This window comes from Callospermophilus lateralis, chromosome 6, assembly GCF_048772815.1.
Source record: "Callospermophilus lateralis isolate mCalLat2 chromosome 6, mCalLat2.hap1, whole genome shotgun sequence".
Classification (NCBI taxonomy): domain Eukaryota; kingdom Metazoa; phylum Chordata; class Mammalia; order Rodentia; family Sciuridae; genus Callospermophilus; species Callospermophilus lateralis.
Window position 1 is genome coordinate 99,320,870 of NC_135310.1, and position 24,240 is coordinate 99,345,109.

Below are 24,240 nucleotides of genomic sequence, written 5' to 3' on the forward strand. Positions count from 1 at the left end.
GAGTGACATTTTAGAATCCTAAAATGGGCACTAAGGGACTGTGCCTGTGAATTCATGACTGTGTGGTCACATAACAGGAACTCAGTAAGTGTTTACTAAACGTGTGAACCTTCTGGGGAGGTGACTGCTGGCTTAGCCCAGGGAACTCTCTGCTCTGTAGCAGATACTTGGATAAAGACAGAGAAGACATACTTGCTTATCACATCTACAGATGAGGAGAATACTTAGTGTAATTAATCAATAAAATCCATTCTCAAAGGAATTGTGAAAGTTGGACCTTTAGTCTTATCTGAAGGACAAAATTTTACACTGAAAAAATGTTCTGCTCAATAATTGAAATATCTATCTGTAAAGGATACAGGAAGTCTGATGTAGCAATAATTGACGCAAGTAAGACCCGGGGCTTTGCTGACTTCAGGTTTACCCCGTAGTGCATCTGAGTGCCATCTTAGGTTATCTTGAGTGTGTGTAGCTCTTTTGTACTGTTCCCTTGTTGGGTCACATCCTAAGAGTTTGGCTCAGTTCTCAACAGTGCATCATGATGATGAGGATCTGGATACCAACTTGGAGGAAGAATGATGGAAACAAGTGGGGCAGTGGCCTTGAGAAAAGAAGATACGAGGGAAATGCAATGGGTGTTTTCAGATATAGGCAGGGCAGTTATTTAAGCATGATCATGGTTCTGGGTTTATTTAATATACAAGAAGATTACCGAATAATTTCAGGGTTGAAGATTTAAGTTTAATAATAAGAAGTCTCATGACATCCTCAGTGTCCAATAATCAGCACTTAGTAGATATCTAAGGATATCTTATTAGTTTCCTATGACTGCTGTGACATATTATACACACTTGGTGATTTACAACCAGGACATTTATTCTCCTTCTGTTCTGGGGGCCAGAATTCTGAATTCAGTTCCCCTGGGCTGAAATCAGGTCTCAGCAAGGCCGGGCTCCCTACAAAGTCTCTAGGGCCAACTGTGCCTCACTTCTTGTGACTTCTGGTGGCTGCCAGCATTCCTCAATTCTTGACCACATCATCCTAGTCTCTGCCTCTGTGGTTCCATTGCCCCTTCTTGTTCTGTGTGTGTCCCATTTCCCTTAGCTCTATTTTATAAGGATACTTTTGATTGGATTTAGGGCTCTCACTAGGATAATCCAGGATAATCTCTCCATCACAAAATCCTTAAATTAATCGCATCTGCAGAAACCCTTTACAAATTAGAAATTCATAGTTCCCACAGATTAGGACCTGATATCTTTGTGACCACCATTCAGCCTCCTACATGTATGAACAGTTACAGCTGCCTGATATGAAGTCCTTGCCAGTAGATTCTTGGGATACAGCACTCCCTAACATCGCCAAATTCCCATGAATATGGAAATTTAGTTATAATCTATTAGAGATGGAGTAAAAATAATTAGTGCATTGGTAGGAGAGTGAGCTAGGTGATGTGTAAGATACTTTCTGAGACCAAGATTACAACATCAAATGACTCAGGTTGGAGATGTAGCTCAGGTTGGGGATGTAGCTTAGTGGTAGAGCACTTGCCCAGCACACACAAGCTCCTGTATTCAATCCCTAGCACTGCCCCCCCCCCCAAAAAAAAAAAGTCAAATGATTTTTTTCAGATGACAAGATATATGAAATACTAATTAGTAGGGATAGACCAGAGATTGTCTTTTATATTTATTTATTTTTAATTTATTTATTTATTCTATAAGAGAAGTAAATAGGGAGCCTACATCCTGGGAACAAATCTTTACTCCTCACACTTCAGATAGAGCCCTAATTTCCAGAATATACAAAGAACTCAAAAAATTAAACAATAAGATAACAAATAACCCAATCAACAAATGGGCCAAGGACCTGAACAGACACTTCTCAGAGGAGGACATACAGTCAATTAATAAGTACATGAAAAAATGCTCACCTTCTCTAGCAGTCAGAGAAATGCAAATTAAAACCACCCTAAGATACCATCTCACTCCAGTAAGATTGGCAGCCATTAGGAAGTCAAACAACAATAAGTGCTGGCGAGGATGTGGGGAAAAGGGTACTCTTGTACATTGCTGGTGGGACTGCAAAATGGTGCGGCCAATATGGAAAGCAGTATGGAGATTCCTGGGAAAGCTGGGAATGAAACCACCATTTGACCCAGCTATCGCCCTCCTCTGACTATTCCCTGAGGACCTTAAAAGAGCATGCTATAGGGATACTGCCACATCCATGTTCATAGCAGCACAATCCACAATAGCCAGACTGTGGAACCAACCTAGATGCCCTTCAATAGATGAATGGATAAAAAAAAATGTGGCATCTATACACAATAGAGTATTATGCAGCACTAAAAAATGACAAAATCATTGAATTTGCAGGGAAATGGATGGCATTAGAGCAGATTATGCTAAGTGAAGCTAGCCAATCCTTAAAAAACAAATGCCAAATGTCTTCTTTGATTTAAGGAGAGCAACTAAGAACTGAACAGAGGGAAAGAGCATGAGGAAAATATTATCATTAAACTGAGATGAGTGATGGGAGGGAAAGGGAGAGAGAAGGGAAATTGCATGGAAACGGAAGGAAACCCTCATTTTTATACGAAATCACATATACAAGGTTGTGAGGGGAAAGGGGGGAAAGGGAGAGAACGGAACAACAACAGATGAGGTAGAGAGGGAAGATGAGAGGGGAGGGGAGGGGGGATAGTAGGGGATAGGAAAGTCAGCAGAATACAACAGTCACTAATATGGTATTATGTAAACATTGTGAATGTGTAACTGATGTGATCCTGCAATCTGTATTTGGGGTAAAAATGGAAATGCATAACTCATTTGAATCAAATGTATGGAAGATGAAAAAAATAAATAAATAAAAAAATAAAAATAAAAAAATTAAAAAATTAATTAATTTATTTATTCTAATTTGTTATACGTGACAGAAGAATACATTTCAATTTATAGTACACATATAGAACACAATTTTTCATGTCTTTGGTTGTACACAAAGTAGAGTCACACCATTCGTGTCTTCATACATGTACTTAGGGTAATGGTGTCCATCTATCTTTTGTATTTAAAACTGTTTTGAGATAATTTCAAGTTTTAATTTTACAAAAATAAAAACAGCAAAATTAACACTGATATACTCTTTATCTAGATTGCACTCCTGTTAATGTTTTACCTTATTAGCATTTCCCTCATACTCTGTGTGTTTGTGCATACTCATGTGCCTTTTTATTTTATTTTTTAAAAATCTGAACTAATGGGATAATTATACACACCATGGCCCTATCCCTAAGTGCTTCACTATTTATTTTCTAAGAGTAGGGATATTCTCTTTTTTAAGCACAAATCTATCAACTTCATAAATTTATATTGGTATAACACTTTAATATCCATATTCCAGTTTTGTTAGTTATCCTTCATAGCATTCCCCGACCCCCAGGACAGGATCCAGTTCAGGGGCAGGTTTTGTGTTTAGTTGTCATTTCTTTTTAACCTACATTAGTTAGGAACAGATTTACAGCCTCTCTGCAGACTTTTATGACATCAACATTTTTTAAGCATGCAGACAAGGGCTTTATATGAAATGAAAGTTGAATTAATAGCAATATATATTTTGAACTTAAAGTTATTTGATGACAAGAAGTAACTTTTTTCTTTTTATCTATGCAGGCCATTTAAGTAAGCAGTTACAAATGATTTAGTGTTTATTGATAAAATTGTGAACTCTTTTTTCAAGTAAAGATCATGAAATTTTATAACATAATTTTATCAAGTAACTTTAGTTCCATCTTGTGGTCAATTATATTTTTTCTTCTTGACTCCTACTCATTATTATCATTATAACTACCACCATTCTTTCTACCATTTATTGAGTATTTGTTCTGGGCCAGATGCTAGACTGGGTATATTATGTAGTATACACATTGTCTAATTTAATCCTCATTTTACTAGTGAGGAAACTGAGGCTCAAGGAAGATAAATTATGTATTCAACATGAATTCACTAGAATGTGGCACATTTGAGTTTTACCCCAGGTTCTTCTAGCTTTATAGAAAAACTTCATCATATCAACACATTATGCCACAGTCAAAAGATACAGATTCTTGAATGATCAGAAGAAACAGAGGCAGAGGAGTGGAACAAAGAAGCAATGATCTGGGACACATCACCTCTTTACTTATTGTCAGTGTCTCTCAGCATTTCCTCACATTTTACATCTTTGCTAGTTTGCTTTGGCTTCTTAATATGGACATACATTTCTATTTGCATTCGTCTTTAATCATTTTGCTTTGCAAGACTTCATAGATATAGATAAAAGTATGCAAAGAAGCCAAATAGCATTCCTAAGATCATTGTTTTAGCTGGACAAAGTAACATCTAAGACCTTTTCAAAGAAAAAATTATACTTCCATCGGTGTATAATATTCAAGATCATGCTTTTCATGCCTGTACATCAGAAGTGTGTGCATTCTGTAGAAGGCAAATTAAAGCTGAAGATTTGGTTTGTTATCTAATACTAGGCTAAGCTACACGAGAACAGGGGTATGTCTGTCTCATTGAACCATGCAGCATAGTGTCTGATACACTGTGTTTTTCCTTAGACCATGCTAAAACATTTGTTGTTTAATGAATGAGTGTGGAACAAATTAAACTTTTATCCCTATTACTTTGATAGGGGAAATAAAAGGGTTGCTTTAAGGAGTGAGAAAAAGGTAGTTTGCAGGAAGAAAACATTTATGGTAAGTTCCTTCTTTTGAAGCTGAAAAGACCTATTTCAATTTAGATATAGAAGCTCCCAAGTCAGATACTTAGGATTGACTTCCGACTCTTCATGTTCTTGCCAGTGAATTAGTTTCTCCATTTGTGGCTAGGTAGGAGTAGTTTTACTCATGCATAGATGTGATTAATTTATGTGTCAGAGAATACTAATGCGCTTTGATGTACTTATTCACTGTTATTTTCATTAGTTTAGAATTTAGAAAAATATTGACTAGATTATTTTCACCTGGAAATTCTCTAATAATAAATTGATAAAATTGATAGATTCTCTGCAGCCTTATTAAAGAGATAGTTAGATTTCTTTGAAGGTCTAACATTTTTTTTTTCCCGTAGAATTTAATAGAAACCCTGTTTCCAAGCCCTAATCAGAGTGTTATACCACAAACATAAGGGAGAGTTCAGTTTTAAAGGGGACAGACCTAGGAAGACAAGTAGCAAAGGAGTCAGAGGCCAGAATCAGAGAAGCTTGGGACACCCTGGGCTCCAGGGAGGGAGCTTAATGATGAAAGTGGTCCAGGTATCAGAGGCGACAGTGTGTCACCATGGAAGTGGCTAGGTGTTTGGAAACTGATAGTCATTTAATCTTAATATAACAAAAAAATTTTGTATTGCAAGGAAAGAAAAGAGGGTTGACTTCAAAGGGAAGCTTTTGAAGCTGAGAAAATTATTGCTTTCTTCTAAAAATGCTGAAATTCCTGCCTTGTGGCACTTTGATGTTGATGCACAGTGTTAATATATTCTGATACTGATATTTGCTTGAAGAATTTTTTTAATCAAAATTGTTCAAACACTTTTTAAAAAAATTATTATTATTTATTTATTTTTATGTGGTGCTGAGGATTGAACCCAGGGCCTTGCACATGTTAGGCAAGCGCTCTACCACTGAGCCACAATCCCAGCCCTGTTCAAATACTTTTGTGTTTTAAAAAAATTCATGGAAATCTACTACTAGATTTCACATAAAATTAAGGAGATCATGGTATTTTGTTATATGATATTCATATAAATATGAATGGGGACTTTCATAAGTCAGTTTTAGAGGCTTGAGATTTGAGATTGCATTTCTTTAGATGAGTGAAATGTTCTAATATTGGGCTCGTCATCAGGCTAACCCAGTCAGTCTTATTTAATGCATATTCTATTTTACAAATGTTCAGAGGTTTTGTTTCAGAATCTAGGGTGTTATACACTGAAGAAAAAAAAAAGAGAGGTTCTCTCCTTTCATCCCTAAACAAATTTAAGTTTCAGACTTTCCTACAATTTCCATTCCTTGGACTCACTCCCTTGTCTGCAGGGGTTGAGTACATGTGCATGTACTCCTGAGGTGCCTTCTTTTCAGAGTTTTCATGATGGACTCCCAGTCTTGGGGTTGATAGGAAGGACAGAGGGAGGCCTAATTCAGCCATCACAGTCTTGTGAATGGTAGGGAAATCAACCTCTGGTGGAATTTCAGACAGCTTCCAGAAGAAGAGTTAGGTGGTTCAATGATTTTTGAGAAACATCTGAAATTACCAGTGACTTGTAAAGTCAGTATCAACTCTTTGAAAGTGGTCATGACTTAATCTAGTATCATGCATCAGTTTACAAAAGAAAGTCTCAAACTTAAGAAGTACAGCTGTCTCAGAAAGTCCTTCCTAGACTGTTTTTCTGGTGGAGTAACCTTGAGCCTGTCTGAATCTTAGTTTTCTCATCTATCAAAGAGAGATAAAAATACTGAATAGAGCAAAATAGATAAGGCTTTGAATACAGTGCTTGTTATATGATGAAAATGTATATAAAATGGGCTGATATTTATATTTTAAACTATAGAAATTAAAAGTCATCTAAAAGCTTCAGATTTGTCCTCTCACCTTCTAAAGCAGAGGGCTTTGTGGTCCTGACTCTTGCATTATTATGAATTTGAGTCATATTGTTGCCTGTATATTGAAGAAACTGTCCATATGTGCAGCTTTAGTGGTTTTATAATAATATTATGATAATGAATGCCAGTTAAATGGTGAACTCTAAATAAGGAAAGTGTTTTTCATGGTCTGGCCAAGGCCTTTGGTAACACCTTTCTTCTCTCTCTTGGGTATGACAGCTTTAGGTGAGATTCTGTGAGCGCAAGGAGCCTACTGTGTGGATTATTTGTGAGCCCTTGTATTGCTGGTTGAATTTAGCCTGTGTTGGATAATTCACACAGCAACAGCCCAGCAGAGCCAAGGCCACATAGGGCACTTCACTCTCCTGCTGAGTAGAGAATCTGGCACGTAGGTTTTCTATAAGAACCTTCTCAGCCTTCCAGTATTTTAAATACCCCCCCCCAAAAAAAAAAAAAAAAAAACAAAACCCACACACACACAACAAAACCAAACAAACTCATATGCTAGGTATTGAATTCTTGAAGAATAGTGGAGATTTAGAACAGTTATGATTTAGAACAGTTAGATTTAGAACAGTTATGCCAGGATGGGGCACGGATATCCTTACATGTTCTGAAAGTAGAAATGCCTCTCATCTTCTCATCTGTTGTCAGAGTTAATGAGTTTTTAGTATTGTCCTTTCTTATATCACAATTTGTTATTGTTCCCAAATATTTTAATTTATAACTTCTCTGTTATAAGTTTTCACACAAACTTAAAGAACTTAAGAAATGATAGTTGCCCTCACTTTGATTTTACTGTGCATGGTATAGCATAATTTTAATGTTTCTTCCGGGTTGACATTTCAGACTTCTCTGTTATAAATTTATTTAGCTTCTGGTTAATACTTTCTTGTTCAACTTGAAAATTCATTTTTTTCCCAGGGTTGACAAGATCAAATAAACACATACTTTTTTTTTTTTTTTTTTAAATAATAGAGGGACAGCATTTTTCACATCAGGTTCCCAGGAACACTAGTGATTTGAGATGCTCCAAGGAGAAATAAGAAGGTTTCCATCCCCCAAAGGATTTAGAAAGTAACATTTCCTGGTTGAATAGATTTATGGTACACATTAACATATTAAAGACTGAAAAATTCTGTGATAAAGAAACCTGTTTAATCCAGGTGATTAATCCAGGACTCTTTGATTACTTTTGTCAAAGAATGTTTATTATCATCACTTTGGGAAACCCTGCAGGAGAGTTGTAAAGTGATCACTTTTAAGCAAATGTAATAAATTTTGTCTTAACTTGAATTACATGCAGATTTGAATGGGATTTAGTTGTTTTGCTGGTCACTGTAGGCATGTTTTGTCACAGCTCTTCTTATGGGCCATTAATTTTCTAATTTATGGACAACTCAATTTTTGGTTCACTTGAATTGTAACTGAGATTTTTCTTGCATTGTCTACAATTTGCCTTTTGTAACTTCCACCCACTATCTTGGGTCAGCCCATTAGTATGATTTAAGATATAAATATCAGCTCATAAATATCTGAAGAAACTATTTTGTGGGTCTATCCCAACTCCAGTTATGCTGCTTTTTAAAAAACATTTTTCCCCACCTTTTTTCAACCAGTTTTATTTATTTTGTTTTAATATAAAAAGATTTTTATATCATGTTTTCATTTTTCTAATATCTTCTCATTCAATTTTTTTCATTTGTTTGAAATTACTAAGACTGTTGAGTTGAAGACGGAAAATGAGTTGAAGGAAAGCCTATCATGCAATAACAGACACGGGCAAAAGTCATCCACGTCGTCATCTCAGCAATATTTATATTATCTACCTTTAACCTCCTTACCTTCGTACACATTGAACTATTTATCTGTTTACCTACCTTCATACTTTTTCTTCCCCCTACATTGGAGGATAATTCCTTTAGTTTTAACTACTTCAGTTTTTTTTTTTTTTTTTTTTTTTTTTTTTTTTTTTTTACAATTACTTTTACTAACAGGAAGGAATAAGACAATGTTATTTTGTAAGGCCTTTTCATTCCTAGTTGGCCGTAACAAGGGAAGGCAATTGGATAATTCATCTCCTTTAAAGGAATTAAGGACTGATAATAATTAATGGGCTACATGTCATAAGATATTTTTGTTTTAATCAAGGACTCTTGAGTGGTCTGCAAACTGTGAACAAAACCAGCCACAGCCTACTTTTTTTGTGTAGTCCTTGAATGAGGAATAGTGTTTGTGTTTTTAAATAATTGAAAACAAATCAAAACAAGAAAAATATTTGTGACATATGAAGATTATCTTAAATCTAAAGTAGCGTTCATAAACAAAATTGTATTGAACTCTACTCCACTCATTCATTTATATATTGTCATAGCATACAGATCCCAAAGCCAAAAACATTTCTTATCTGACATTTTGTAGAAAAAATTTACTGACCTCTTTTCTGTTTGATTTTGCAGTCCTGGAAATCTAACCCAGGAGTTTCCACACGCTCTTAGGGCAAGGTTTTGTGTCATTTAGGGTAAAGTTTGGTGTGTACTTATGGTAAGGAAGGATGGCCTTTGTGTTTTCACTGAATTCATTTATGAAGGTGGTTTTCCTTTCCTGTATGAAGAGGCCAGCTCTGGTTCTATGAATGTAATTTTATACCATAGTTGCATTTCAGAATGAATTTCCCTCTGACTTAAAGAAATGCTATTTGAAAAGTCAAGTTCACTATATTGCTTTAGGGCCAACTTTTATTTCTGTGATAATCCTCCTTGAGTCAAGATCTAGTCATGAGTGAAGTGCTCATTGCACACGCCACTTCAAGTTTACTAAGTAAGGGTCAAGCCTGATGTAAAGCTTAGGAAAAATGTGTCCTCTGTCACTCAAATTAGATCACTTGATAACCTTTTATATACATGACTTTTCTGTTTACTTTTTCGCTCTCTTGATAACATATCCCCCTTTTGGTCTAGATTAAGGGTTTTGTAGTGTGACACCAACAGCTCTTCCATCTTTATTTTGTTATGATCTATCCTTTTGTTAATGGATAATCTTTAAGACTACTTTTTCAATAAATGCAAATCACCCATTCTTTTCAAAGTATTTCACTTGTGTGTCCTGACCTGCTAGAACAGAAACACCCTGTCCTGTATTCCAGGGATTATTAGAAATTCCTTTCAAATTTTGGTGGATATAAACATTTCCTATGTGCAAACATTGCTACTCCCCATTTTCTCAAAGGAAATGTGATTAAATACTTTAGGAAGGGGCCAGGTGAGCTGTGGATGGCTGGTGGCAGGGCAAATGGCACAAGGTTTCTGGGTGATGGAAATATTTGAAAGCTAGCCTGTGGTGATGGCAGCACACTTCTGTCAGTTTAAAAAACTTTGTCCAGTTATACAGTCAAGACAAGTGAATTTTTGGTGTATAAATTATATCTTAGTAAAGCTATTTGCACAACCACTGATGAACTTTTCATCTCATTAAATTTGCCTTTTCTAGATATTTCACATAAATAGAATCATACAATATTTATTTTTTTGTGTCTCTTTTTTCTTCCCACATAACATAATGCTTTTGAGGTTTATCCTTGTTATGGCATTCTTTGTTCCATTGTTTTGTCCAATTGTCTTCCATTCGAGTGATGTATCACATTTTCTTTATCCACTCCCATAGTGGGTGAACATTTGGGTGTTTCCACTTCTTGGCTCCTCTAAACAATGTTGCTGTAAACATAAATGTACAAGTCTGTGTGGACCTCTGTTTTCTTCTGAGTATTTACTTTTAGGAGACAAATTGCTGAGTTGTAGGGTAAATCTAACTTAACATTTTAAGAAATTGCCAAACCATTTTCCCAAGTAGTCATGCCATTTGACATGTCCACTGGTAATATGTAATGATTCTTCATCTTGCTTGCCCTGTCTTTTTGGAATTAGCTGTCCTAATGTGTGTAGAGTGCTTTTGCATTGTGGTTTTACTTTGTGTTTCTCTGATGACTGATGATAGTAAACATCTTTTCATGTGCTTGTTAATTATTTGTGTATTTCTTTGGTGAAATAATTAAGATCTTTGCCTATTTTTAAGCAAAAAATTGACTAATTTATTAGCTTTAAACACTTTTGTTATTTACTTTACTTTGATCATATATAAGAAGTCTTCCCGTGATGCAAAGGTTCACTTCTGTGATTTCTTCTACTAATTACATGGTTTTAGCTGTTATATATAAGTCTGTGATCTGTTTGGAGGAAAAAGTTCAAATGAATCTTTTTTGCATGTGGCTATTCCGTGTCCCAGAAACATTTCTTGAAAAGACCACCCTCCAGTAAATTGCCTTTGTTCTTTTGTAAAAAATGAGTTGTTCATAATCATATGGGTCTATTTCTTAACTCTATTCTGTTCTATTCTTCTATATTTTTATTGAAATATTTAAGATTTATTACTAAGTCTTGAAATTTTATTTGTTGGACACCTTTCTGCCAATTCATTTGCCAAACTAACTTAGGTGGGTAACGGGAAGTATGTAAGAGGTTAGACATATACAGATGGAGTCTCTCCCTCTGTTCCTCATTCAACATAGCATTTATTTAGCTCTGATGGTGGCAGGACATGATGCCATTATGGGCTTTGGGAGCAAAGACAAATTCCAATAGGAAGTGGTGTGATGGGGTTTTTGAATCTATTTCCTGAGTCTCTTTTCCCTTCCCCGATGATTGAGTGTACTGAAGGGCCCACAGCTGAGAGCGTGGTAGAGGTTACATGCAAAGTGCTGATGACTAATCTTTTATTTACTCAACATGAGTTCTTTGAATATCTGCTATATGAAAGGTCCTATGGAATGCATGAGGCATTTACAATGAGCACCTAAGACAGAGTGCTGTCTTTTTTAATGGACTTAGGTTTATATATATTGTATGCATGAAACTGAGATGAAAATGACTAATAATGTTCTAGTATAAACCAAGGAATATGGTAATCAGAAGAGGATAACAGAATTTGACCTGAGGGAAAAGTAATGTTTCAATAACCGGAGGAGCAGTGAGAACAGAACAGCATTTCAAGTAGAGAAATACCATGAATGTAAGCAGAGAAATGACAGTGGAGGTTTTGAGAATATGAACTAAACCATTCATAGACTTTCTTTTCAAATTCTCTTAGTCTTTGGGATTGGAAATGGAGATCTACTGTTAGGGTGTTGAGACCTAAATATCTTGTAAATCCACAACTGTTTCCCATAGTTCATTTTGGAATTGTGGCCTGTGATTTGCTAGCTGCTGCCTAGCCCAAGTCTAGGGGACCCTGATGATTGTAAAAGGAAGGGTGCTCAGAAAAGGAGCTGGAGGGATAATAAATACCACTCATATTTAAGCTTAATATGAGACAAAGACATCTCCTCTGTGACACTGGTCTTGTACAACTGGAAGAACTAGCCATTGGACATTGTCGTCCATATATCACTGTTTAATAGACTGGAATCTGAAAATTTGGTGGAATTGTAATAACATTTAGAAAGTGATCATTTTGAAGAAATTGTTGGCGTCTTTGGAAGTTTTAATTCTCCTACAGAAGGCATATTTCTGTTTCAGAAAATAACAAGAGTGTCAATTTTATTTATTTATTTATTGGTTGGTTGGTTGATTGTAGTACTGAGGATTGAACCCAGGGTATTAGCATACCCAGCCCTTTATCTATTTATTTAGGTAACAGGGATTGAACCCAGAGTTACTTAACCACTGAGCCACACTCCCAGCCCCCCTTGTTTAAATGATTGAAAAAAAAAATTTTTTTTTGAGACTGGGTCTTGTTAAGTTGCTTAGGGCCTCACTAAATTGCTGAAACTTGTGTTGAACTTGGAATACTCCTGCCTTGGCCTCCCAGGTTGCTGGGATTACAGATGTGTACCGCTGAGCCTGACTACACATCCCTTAGCTCTTTTTAAGATTTATTTTGAGACAAGGTCTTGCTAAGTTTCCCAGGCTGGCTTCAAACTTTTGATCCTCCTGTCTCAGCCTCATGAGTCTCTGGAATCATAGGCTGCATCATCACTCCTGAAAAAGTCAAATGGGTTTTTGGTTTGTTTGTTTTGCAGTGCTGGGGTTTGAACCCAGGGCCTTCCATATGCTGGGCAGCCTCTTGACTACAAAGCTGTATACCTAGCCTCAATTTTTTTTTGTTTGTTATGTAACTAATAGAATAGACCTATGGTTCTGTTTCAAATGATTTCCCCAGATATGATTTGCAGGGATTTTATTTTAGAACATATATATCATGGTATTGTGGACATGGACACTCAACTGGATTTAAGGAAACATTCTTTGACAGGGAAAATATGTTGAGCTTTACAGTGAATTGTAGCAGAGGCAGTGGAATCTCATGGTCTGAGGGGTGTCGTTAAAAATAGTTTTAGTGTTCATCTCTGTGACAGTTGTCTTGATCATAATCCTGGGTATTTTCAAAGGTTAATCAAGAGGATGTAACCAGTTGTCCTCAGTTGTTTATTTCTAAGGACTTAAACTGGGCTTATATTTAGTTTGCATGTAAGTGCAAACTATGAGAATGTTAGAAAGCCTTAAAAGTGTAAAATATGCTACTTAGAGATCCCTCGATCCTTTAATTCTTGAGATTTGAAAAATGACAAAATGACTGTCATGCCTCCCCATGGTAGTCTCTCACTTTGGCAGATAATGGTCTGAAAGAAACACTGGTGCCCGTGATAGTGTGACCAAAAGTCGTCTGTAATAGTCAGTGCCACCTCTCCTGTTCACCAGTGGAGTCTGTTAGTTGCCTGGTGTTCACCAGTCTTCAGGAACCTCATTCCTTCAGCAAGTGGCTCAGTGGTTGAGGACTGACACCATCCAGAAAGTACAGGAATCCCCTTTTTTTTTTTTTTTTTTTTTTTTTGAAAAGGAGCTCCTGTGGCCAAAACCCAAAAGAGAAAATTCAGCTCAGAAGTGTTCAGGTAGTCACCACAACCAGCATGTTTATCAGATTTGCAAAGTAGATGACATTTTCGTTTGTCACTTTTGTATATTCCCCTTCCTGGATGCTTCTGTTCCCACTTAGCAGCTGCCGGGGACCTTCCGACTCCTTTTACTCAGTATTCCTTCTGTGCCCTACACCACAGTGCTTCTGCCCCACAAGCTATTCCTTCTTGGTGCCAGCCTTGGTTAAGGTTTCTCTGAAACTCAGGATGAGTGGGTGTGAAGAGGAAAAACAGTCTAATCAAGTGACCTTGCTTTAAGAGGCACATGACTGAGAGGTTGCAGTGTTCCAGAGTTGCTTTTCCTATCAAACAGGAACTAAATGCATTTACTTGAATGCCTCTCTAATTTCTAGTAATTAATTTAAGCCCAGTTTATACATTTGCTATAATGTTACCAGAGAGTCGTTAAGTGGGAATCTAATCTAATTTTTAACTACTTGTGAATTTTGGTCATGAGTATAATTTAAACAAGACTGATTAACATTCTTTAAAATGACATTTACATGATATTTATTGGAAAATATTCACAATTCTGTTTGAAATATTTTTTGTAAAAATTTTTCACAATTTGAAAGTATAGTGAGATGTTTAAAATATTGATGGAAAAGGATAGGATTATGCTGCCATAGTTTTAAATTATCTGTTAAACAGACTTTGTGATATCTTGTTAAAGATATTACAAAATAAATATATGATAATATTTATTTTTTAAGGCATGGCATATATGAAATATGTAGTACTTGGCTATTACAATAGCATTCTACTTAGTTGGCGTTATTTGTCTTGTTAATGTTACCAAAATCAAAATTTTTCATCTAACTTTTTTATTACATAGCTTATTAATTACTCATTTAGAAGTTTGTTAAGAGATTGTGATTCCTACATTTTTAGCCCCACCCCCTCCCAAATTGTGAATAATTGGGAGGAAATGGTAAAAAAAAGTGAGCATTAAAATGCTAGTAATTGGTTCCTTCTGACTTCTTTAACCTATTTTGTTCATCATCCCAGATGTGGAACTTGTATATAAAATTATATAACTGTATAAAATATATAATTATATACAATGATAAGAATATAATTATAGTATAATGATTATAATATAAGCTAATATTAATAATAATACATGTAAGCACTAGATTATGATTTTCAGCCTATTTTAATGTACCTGTATCAGTTTTGTTGAAATATTCACAGAATTGAAAACTTTGAACTTAATGGGTTAAGCTGTTGTTAAAAATTGCTTTTGCCATACATAAATGTGGTAGCATTTGCCATAAATATGAATATAAATGATTTAAAGTGAGATTTATAAGAGTAATGAGCTTGCAGAACATTTGAAAAACTTTAAAAAGGTGAGGTCATTTCCTCCTGCCATTTAATCAAATTTGGCTGGGTTTTACCCTCAGTAACAGAATATATTGGATACATTTTGTCTTCCTTAAAATACCTCTCCCAGATCTTTTTTTTTTTTTTTTTCTTATAAGAATATATAATAAGGGGCTGGGGATGTGGCTCAAGTGGTAGTGCGCTCGCCTGGCATGCGAGCGGCCCGGGTTCGATTCTGAGCACCACGTACAAAGAAAGATGTTGTGTCCGCCGATAACTAAAAAAAAAATAAATATTAAAAAATTCTCTCTCTCTCAAAAAAAGAATATATAATAATATTTACTAGTCACTCTTCTCTTGTAAATGGGATGGATAATGGTGATGGCTTTGTAAACCAGTGCTCATTTGTTTAACTTTATGATATGGAGGTTGTCTAGAACACATCCATCTTCAAAGAACAATTGAGCAGATACTAAAACAGATATATTATTATGCAGAATGCATTGGTTTCTGGATTGATTTTTTTTTTTTCCTTTCAGTTGCATTGTAATTGCTCAATACCAAGATGTATACAGCTGTAGGAGATGAAAGTCTGTAGGCTGAGGGAAAAACCCATGCAAAAATGGATTATGTTTTTCTGTTTATAAAAAGAAAGAGTTAGAGGGAAAGGTAGAAACCCAAACCCAGTCCATCCAAACCAGAACTAACCCAGGCCCCAAACTTATAGAAAAGTTATATACTTAAAAAAAATGAAAGAAAGAAGAGAGAAAGAAATAAAAATAGTTTTTTTAAGAAAGGTTACTAAAACTATGGTGATACTGTTCAGAAGAACATAAAGCTCAGTGAGACTGTGACTAAAATGCTCCTAAATCTCACATTTATCAGTAATATAAATACTTTTGTTTTATTTAATTACTTATAGTTCTACCTTGTGAAAGACTAGAAGAGACCTTGTATTTTTTTAAAAAAATTAATTATAAGTTGTTAACCTGAAAGATTAAGAGAAACAATCTTTTGTTAACTCATTGAATTCACTATGAAATAAATGAGGTGTTTACACTATCTAGGCCAACATTGACTTGTTTAAAAAATTTCACTGTTTTATCCATTAATACTTGAACATGGATGACCAATATCTTTATTTTATATTTAAAGAAACAGTAAAAGAAATTAATTATGTATGGCCTTTTAAAAAAAATTGGTACATTGTAGTTGCACATAGTAGTAAAATTTGTTGTTACATATTTGTACATGTAATATACAGTATAACAACATAATTTGGCCAACATTATTTCCCAGTATTTCCCTTTTCCCTTTCCTCCTCCCATCCCTTGGTCCCTTTTCTCTACTCATATCCCTTCAGTTTTCATGAGTTCCCCTCACCTTTCTTTTCCTTTTTCCTTTCTAGCTTCTACATATGAGAGAAAACACATGACCCTTGAACTTCTGAATTTGGTTTATTTCACTGAACATGATGTTCTCACGTTCTGTCCATTTTCCTGAAAATGACATAATTTCATTTTTCTTTATGCTGAATAAATCTCTGTTGTGTGTATATATACCACATTTTCTTTTTTCTTTTTTTTTATTTCATTTATTTATTTTTAGGTTGTGCTAAGGATCAAACCCCGTGCCTCACATATGCAAGACGAGCGTGCTACCACTTGAGCCACATCCCCAGCCCTCACCTGTCTCTCTCTCTCTTTTTTTTCTTTATCCATCTATCTGTTGATGGACACCTAGGCTGATTCCATAGTTTGGCTATTGTGAATTGTGCTGTTATAAACATTGATATGCATGTATCACAATAGTATGATGACTTTAACTCTTTAGGATAGACACAGAGGAGTGCTATAGTTGGGTCATATGGTAGCTTCAATCCTAGTCTTTTGAGGAACTTCTATACAGTTCCATAGTGGTTGTACTAATTTACAGTTCCGCTAACAGTGTAAAAGTGTTCCTTATTCTTCACATCCTTCCCAACATTTATTATTATTTGTACTCTTGATGACTGCCATTTTGACTGATGTGAGATGAAGTCTCAATGTAGTTTTGATTTGCATTTCTTTGATTATGAAGAATGTTGAACATCTTTTTTTTTTTTTTTAAAAAGAGCGAGAGAATTTTTTTTAATATTTATTTTTTAGTTTTCGGTGGAGACAGCATCTTTATTTTATTTTTATGTGGTGCTAAGGATCAAACCCAGCGCCCCATACATGCCAGGCGAGCGCGCTACCAATTGAGCCACATCCCCAGCACTGAACATCTTTATATATTTGTTGCCACTTGTATTCCTTCTTTTGAGAAGTGTCTGTTTAGTTATTTTTCCCATTTATTGATTGAATTATTTGTGGTTTTGGTGTTAAGCTTTTTGAGATCTTTATATATTCTGGATATTAATCCTCTCTCAGAGGAGTAGCAAAGATTTTCTCCCATTCTGAGATTCTTTCTTTACATTCTTCATCATCATTTCCTTTGCATGCAGAAGTCTTTTAATTTGATCCTATCCCATTTTATTAACTCTTGGCATCATTTCCTAAGTTTTTGGGAGATGACCATCTTTTTTAATCAGAAAAAATTCCCTTATTATACTTAAGTGTATTAATTTAGAATTTATAATAATTTAGATAAAGTCTGTATTGTACTTTTCTTCTTTCTAATTCTTGAAGAAATAATAGTGAAATTTGTAGTAAATTTCTTCAGATTAGAGAGCTTCTAAAGAGAGTACATTATTTTAAAGAATTTTTGTGTATTTTCACAGGATCAACTTACTTATCAATATTTGATATGGTAGTAATACTGTTAGTCATTATTACTATTTTTGAAATAGGACCTCGGGGAGCTATTCCAGGAGAACTTAATTGTCTATTGTCCATGACTATATTTGTGTATACTTAAAAAAATGGAATTGAAATCATTTTAATTCCTAGTTTTCATGAAAGCAGGCTAGCCCCTTCTTTTCACCCAGTTAGTACAAGGCAGTGAGGTGACCTCCTTTGGGACAAGCCTTCTTTTATTATTTATGTTCTTTTCTAAAGATAGACGATTGTTTTCCAGAATACTGTGTCCTTCAGATGTACAAGTTCTTTAAGAGAGGACTGTGGATCCTTTATGTGGCTGATCTTTTGATTGGTGCTGTTGTGCTGGGATGTATGCATTTTTTTCCAAGGTTCCTTAACCCAGTGTCCTTTTTATTCCACTTTTTCCTGAAGGACCTTTTTTCTTGACTGCTGTGTACAGATTGGGCCTTGGGCTTTACCTGCAGTTTGGGTCTGCTCAAGATAATAGCTTACAAGAAAAATCTATTGATTAGAGATAAGTAGGGGAAAAATGATCCCCATAGGTTCTCAGTTGGAGTAGGCCCCTGTAACAAAAGATTTGCCAGAGAAAGCTAGTTTATTAACACATATATTTCACATATACTTGGGAGATACCCATGGGATTAGGAGTTCTCTAAGAGGTGGCTTTGAATTTCAGTTTACATAGCATCTTCAACCAAGAACAATGAACTATTAGGGAATGACAAGACAAAAGGAATTTGAGTCTCTTGGGGTGGCAGCATGGGAAAGGAAAATGAGTGACAGATAGTTGAGTTAGTAAGCTTATTTATGTAGAATTCTCTGGTATCATCTCAGGCCAGCAAGATTTCAAAATCTTCTTCAGTGGTTAACCCTTGTTCTCTCTGGTACAATCAGAAGATACCTTTGTCTTTGAAAATCTGTGCCCTGCTTCTAAGCAGATGTTGGAAGGGTAGAGAGCTTACCTGAGTCTCCTGCTTCTCATTTGTCTTTAGCTCAGCAATCCTTCATTTTGGGGGAATATATTCTGGTCTCCCACAATAGGATTTCCTCATTTTTCTTAAAAGCCTTTAGTAGTTCTTTTCACCTAGGTGAAGTCCAAGCTTCTTAATGTGGCACATGAAGCTGCCATGTGTCCAGGCCCAGTTTCCTGCCTCACCTTCCAGGCTGCTTCACCCTGGAACTCACCAAACAGTTTTTGCCTTGTTCTTGTTCTTCATTCTATGGAGAACATTCCTGACTTCTTTGATTGGAGGAGTTCTTAGAGCTTAGACTAGGATAAAGCTGACCATGCTCTGAGTATATTCACTACGGGTGCTCAGTAAATATTTGGTGATCTATGTTGAACTGCAGCCACATGGTAGCAACATGCTTAAATATGGGAAGTAAAATTATTGTGGCATTTGTGAAGATTAACATGGACCACTACAAAGTGAGACTTTTGAAAAAAAGCAGTTTAATAAGCAGCTATATAATGTTCCTGTTCTCTCCAAAGTGGAATTTGATTTAGCTCATGTAAAACCAAATCACCAAATGATTAGCAAAATGACATTTTTGAAGTAGTAGTTTGGTTGGTTTGTTTTTGAGTTTTGTTTTTGTGTGTGTGTATGGTTTTTTTTTTTTTTGCATCAGTTAATCCATTTGGATAATACAGACCTGACATATTCTGCTATATTTCTGCTATATTTTATTCTCCAAGATAATTTTGAAATATTGCCTATGTTATTACCAGCACCTTATTTAGAATCATTTCCCCCATGAAAGGTTTTCTTGTCTATTTATTTTCCTTTCTTAGGATGTTCTCTTAAGTACAAGGTTAGCACCCCCTAGGGGTGAGCTGTAGATGCAATGTAGTAAAAATTTTAGAAAATACTGCAAAATTCTGGGAGAATTTTGTGAAATACAGAAAGTGATGCTTTGCTCTCATTATGTAATTCAAGTTATATAATTTAATCCCAAGGTACCTAAGAGTGCTTTTACATTGCTCATCACTTTCTCTAGCACTATTTATTCTGACAGTTTTTTGTTCCACTGGGAAAAACTATCCAAAAAGAGAAGAAAGAATGTTTTACTGAAAATGGAAAACAGAAGGTTAACGCTTTTGGCAGTTAGTGTAGTCATCTGTGAAGGAAAGTTACCAGGCCAAATGTCTATGACTCAGACTTAGGACAAAATAAAGTAATGATTCCTGTGTAGGTTTAACTGTTTAATTTCCCTCTTTTCTCTTTCCTAAATTGCTCTCATGATCAGATATTTCTCTAGAACTTCACTTTTCCTATTTCAGTTCATTGTTGATTATAATACTTGAATTATAAGGTTGACTATAAATATTTTTAATGCCATTTCTTTTTACCTAATTTGTTTATGGTGAGCAAAATAAGCTGCTATTTATAAAGCATTTATCACAGGGCTGGGCCCCTAGTAATGTAACAACTCATCATGCATTTTTGCTTTTTATTATTAATGGTAACATTTACTTTCTATGGAATGATAAATATGTAAATAATGATAACTTACATTTGTTTGTTTTGCCCTGGAATCCAGGGCCTCATGCATGCTGGTAAGGTGCTCTACTACTGAGGTATACCCTCAGCCCTGATGTGTTACATTTGTAGAACAGTTTTCATATACAGTATTTCAGATTAATCACTTCAAATTAGAAAGTCAGGCAGGATTGCATGGTAACCAGTGTCTCAGAATACTTTAAAGCATTACAGAAATTAAATTACTCCATTTCTATTTTTTCTTCTAAAATTCTTAAGCTACAAGACTTTGAATAGCTTTTCAGTTTACATGCTTTCTTTTAAATTGGCAAGTCATTAATTTTAGAAAATGATAATTTTATTTTCACATGGTAGAATTTTTGTTTTTTAGTTTGAATGAGAGAATTTCTTTATCAGACTTCTATTTTACAGATGAAAAAAACAAAACCAAACAACAACAACAACAAAAAAAAAATCGAGGCCTGGACAGTTTAGGCAGTTGGTTCAAGTTCATGAGGCTAGGGTCAGAAGTGGGACATAAATGCAGGTCTCCTAATTATTATGATTTTTTCCCCTTTTAATAAGATTTCTCTTTTTCTAATTTGGTTTAATATGATATAGTATTATTATAATCCTTTTCTAAAGATGCCTAATTTAATTTTTCTGTATAAATATAATGGTGAAAAATGACATCTGGTTTTGGAAGGTTTTTTTGATGTAGGGGGTTTAGTTCAACCTGGCAAGGCAAGTTGTGAAATTGCCTTCCTATGAAATAAGTGTTCATAATCACACCCCATCTTTAACTATCCTGGAGTGAGAAAGACACAGGAAGTGAAATGTGGAGTGAAATGTGGAGTCTGGCGGGCTCACCAGAACTCTCAACACTGCGTTAGTCACTGTTTGGGGAGGCCCCATCCTGATCACGTGCCTGTTTCCGCTGTCCTTGTGTGCTGAGGATGTCAGGCCTGCACAATAAAGCCATTTATTTCAAGAGATTAAACAGCTGGCTGAGGATCAGTAGCTGCATAATATTATTTATATAAATATGATCTCTTAGTGATCCTGTTCAGGCTCTTTTAGGGTTAGGCTGCTTTCTGGTTACACTGGAGGTACAGTAAGAAATACATAAATCTAGATGTTTTAATATGTGCAACATTCACAAGCTTGATTTTAAGTACAGATTTTGGCCTTATAAATTCATACAGTATTTAATGCAACCTGAAAATTACAGTACTAGTTCTCATCTCAGCAAGGGCTTATGTTCCTGTATGTGTCATGGATATAGTAGTTGCATTCCTGAAAAGGTCATTGAGAATTAGTTCATCTCTAGAATATAATTAAGGCCTTGAGGAGATTGTCATTTAATACTATCTATCCCGAGGCACGTATTTCAGTGCAGTTTATTTGTAACTTACTTTGTGTTTTTTAATGGATATTCTAGATAAGAATTGTCTAAAGTGTTATGATTTTTTTAAAAAGAAATAAAGTATTTTAAAACTTTCTCTTACTGTGATACCAAAGATTTAACTGGTATTTTTTGGCAACTAGGAAATCAAAATTAAATGTAGGTTTGTAAAGATGGATATTTGTTTAAAAGTAATGAACTCTTACTTTTGCTGGCCATTTTCTAGGAACCGCTGACCTTAGCAGTTACTTAGTGGTGGACTTTAATACATACATTGCATATTTGTGGATAATGATGCCAGACAAGTATCTGAATATTAAAAGGTTCTGTGACCTTGGCAAAAAGTGCCTATATGTTGGGTAGAGGAGTCAGTAATTTGATATGTTACTCCTAAGTGGAATTTTGTCGTGAATCAGAAATATTTTCTTACACTACCGCCGCTGGAGATGAACCTCAGTGGTGGAACACTTGCCTAGCATACACAAGGGCCTGGGCTCAATCCCCAGCACCACAAAACAAAAACAAGATATTGTAAACTATAAATGTAGTCAATGAAGATAATGCAGTTTAACAGCATTTAAACCAGTTTTTTTTTTTTTTTTTTTTTTTTTTTTTGTGTGTGTGTGTGTGTGTGTGTGTGTGTATGGGTGTGTGTGTGAAACACTTACCATTAAAAATTTCATTTCAGTTGACGTCAGACCTTTTTTTTTTTCTTCTTGTTATATAGTCAGATGGTTTTGATCAGAATTTTAGATCTTTGGGGCTGGGGTTGTGGCTCAGTGGTAGAGCCTTCGCCTAGCGTACATGAGGCACTAGGTTCAGTCCTCAGCAGCAATAAAAATAAAATAAAAGAATTGTGTCCACCTACAACTAAAAAATATATTTAAAACAACAACAACAGCAACAAAAGAATTTTAAACATTTTTATTACTTTGTGCTGTATGTTCACATGACATTTGAGAAGCGCAAAGAAGTTTGATTCATACTTAGAAACCTTTAGCATTTTACTCCAAAGACTAGCAAGTGCTCAGGGCTTGTGCAACTTGTTAAGTAGGTGGGATTCTGCTTCCTGTCTCTTTGCTAGACCACTTATTTGGCTCCTTTCATGGGAGTAGCAAAAGTAATGTTAGCCCTATCCCTGAATTGTTACCAGGTGAGGAAGTGCTCATGTGCCTGCCCACTGTGGAACAGCCATCTTAGCCTGTGAGGACACCTGTCCATCTAGCACAAGCTTAGTAGTAGACCAAGTACTTGTGGGATCTGCCCCTGCTGGAAAGACAGAGCTTTCTAGGAGTCATAGTGGCTTGAGCTCTAGAATAACAGGTTGAATTCAGTACTGTGGAATGAGGGAAGCTGTTACAGATTGAGTGCTGACTTTGTGCTAATGTTACTGAGTTTTGAAAACTCTCCACCACAAGATTTGTGCTGAGCAGAGGAAGATTTGGACAGAGGCCTTCTAATCTGACATGTATGGATTTGAGAAAACTTTATATTTTAAAAGAATTATAAATTCACAGGAAGTTGGAAGAATGATACATAGAGCCTCATGTAGCCTTTGCACAGCTTACTATGGATTCTTAAGATGTGGAGTGTATGCCTTTGTATCCTGGATCTTTCAGTGGTCTGCAGAGTAGGAAGACTGACTCGAGGGGGTTGGGAATAAGGGCACAGCCCACTGGTGAAGGTGGAATAATGAATAAAGTCAGGGTACTGCCTTTAGGGAAGCAATGGTCATCCCGTGCAATAGTCCAGGCTTATGTTTATTCACTGCACTAAAAATTTAACAGTCCTGTCTTTATAAATTATAAATCTGAAGTTCACTGTTTCTAGCTTTGAAATTCAGATTTAATTTTTAAGTAATGAGAAAGTAAGAATAAAAAATGGGCGCATGAACAAATACTGTATGAAGAATGTTTTGTACATACCCCTTTCTTGTTTAAGAATGTGAAAAATGATTCAGAACTGTAGGACCAAAAGTTTTGCTTTTCTCTGTGTAGGTTCGGAAACATGTGAATGATCTCTATGAAGACTTAAGGGATGGACACAATTTGATCTCTCTCTTAGAGGTTCTTTCAGGAGATACCTTGGTAAGTTTCAATTTTCTTAATTCATTTTGAAGAACATTTAGTCCACTCCACATATAATAAGTGTGTTTTCAACACAGACTTTTCAGATTTTTGCAACATTCATCCTTTGAGCTGTGAATTCTATCAGGAAAAAAAAAAGTTCTGGTTAGATGCCTAAGCATTCTCAAGACTTCAAATGGTGTGAATTTGAGAAACTTGAAGCACTTTGATGACTTCGCTTATATAATCATTAAAATACTATTTTTGCTCTTGCTTTTCTTTTTTTAACCTTTGGGTTTTTTTTTTTTTTTTTTTGCTTAGCAGCAGTTGGAAGCATAATATAACCACACATTAAAAGACTCACAAATAGCAAGGAAATAAACATTGCTTTCTGAAAAAAAAAATGGTCTAACTCATTCCTCAGGTGTCATTTCCTTATTTGTGAACATTACCTCCCCTTCTTGGTTACTGTGCTCCCTCATTATGTTCTGTTCATGCTCTTCTTTTCATTTCTGGTCTGTCTTGTGTCTTTGCTGTCCTTTCTTCTGTC

The 24,240-nt window shown here is 35.3% G+C and overlaps 1 protein-coding gene across 10 annotated transcripts in view; it reads left to right on the forward strand.

The window, feature by feature from the left end:
• The window catches only part of Dst (dystonin), a 345,440-nt gene that overhangs the window by 104,699 nt on the left and 216,501 nt on the right, over positions 1-24,240 (forward strand). For all 10 annotated transcript variants that reach the window (XM_076858540.2, XM_076858545.2, XM_076858542.2 and 7 more), the window contains one exon: positions 23,622-23,711. In XM_076858540.2, the coding sequence (XP_076714655.2) occupies positions 23,622-23,711 (90 nt within the window). The remainder of the gene's footprint in view (positions 1-23,621; positions 23,712-24,240) is intronic.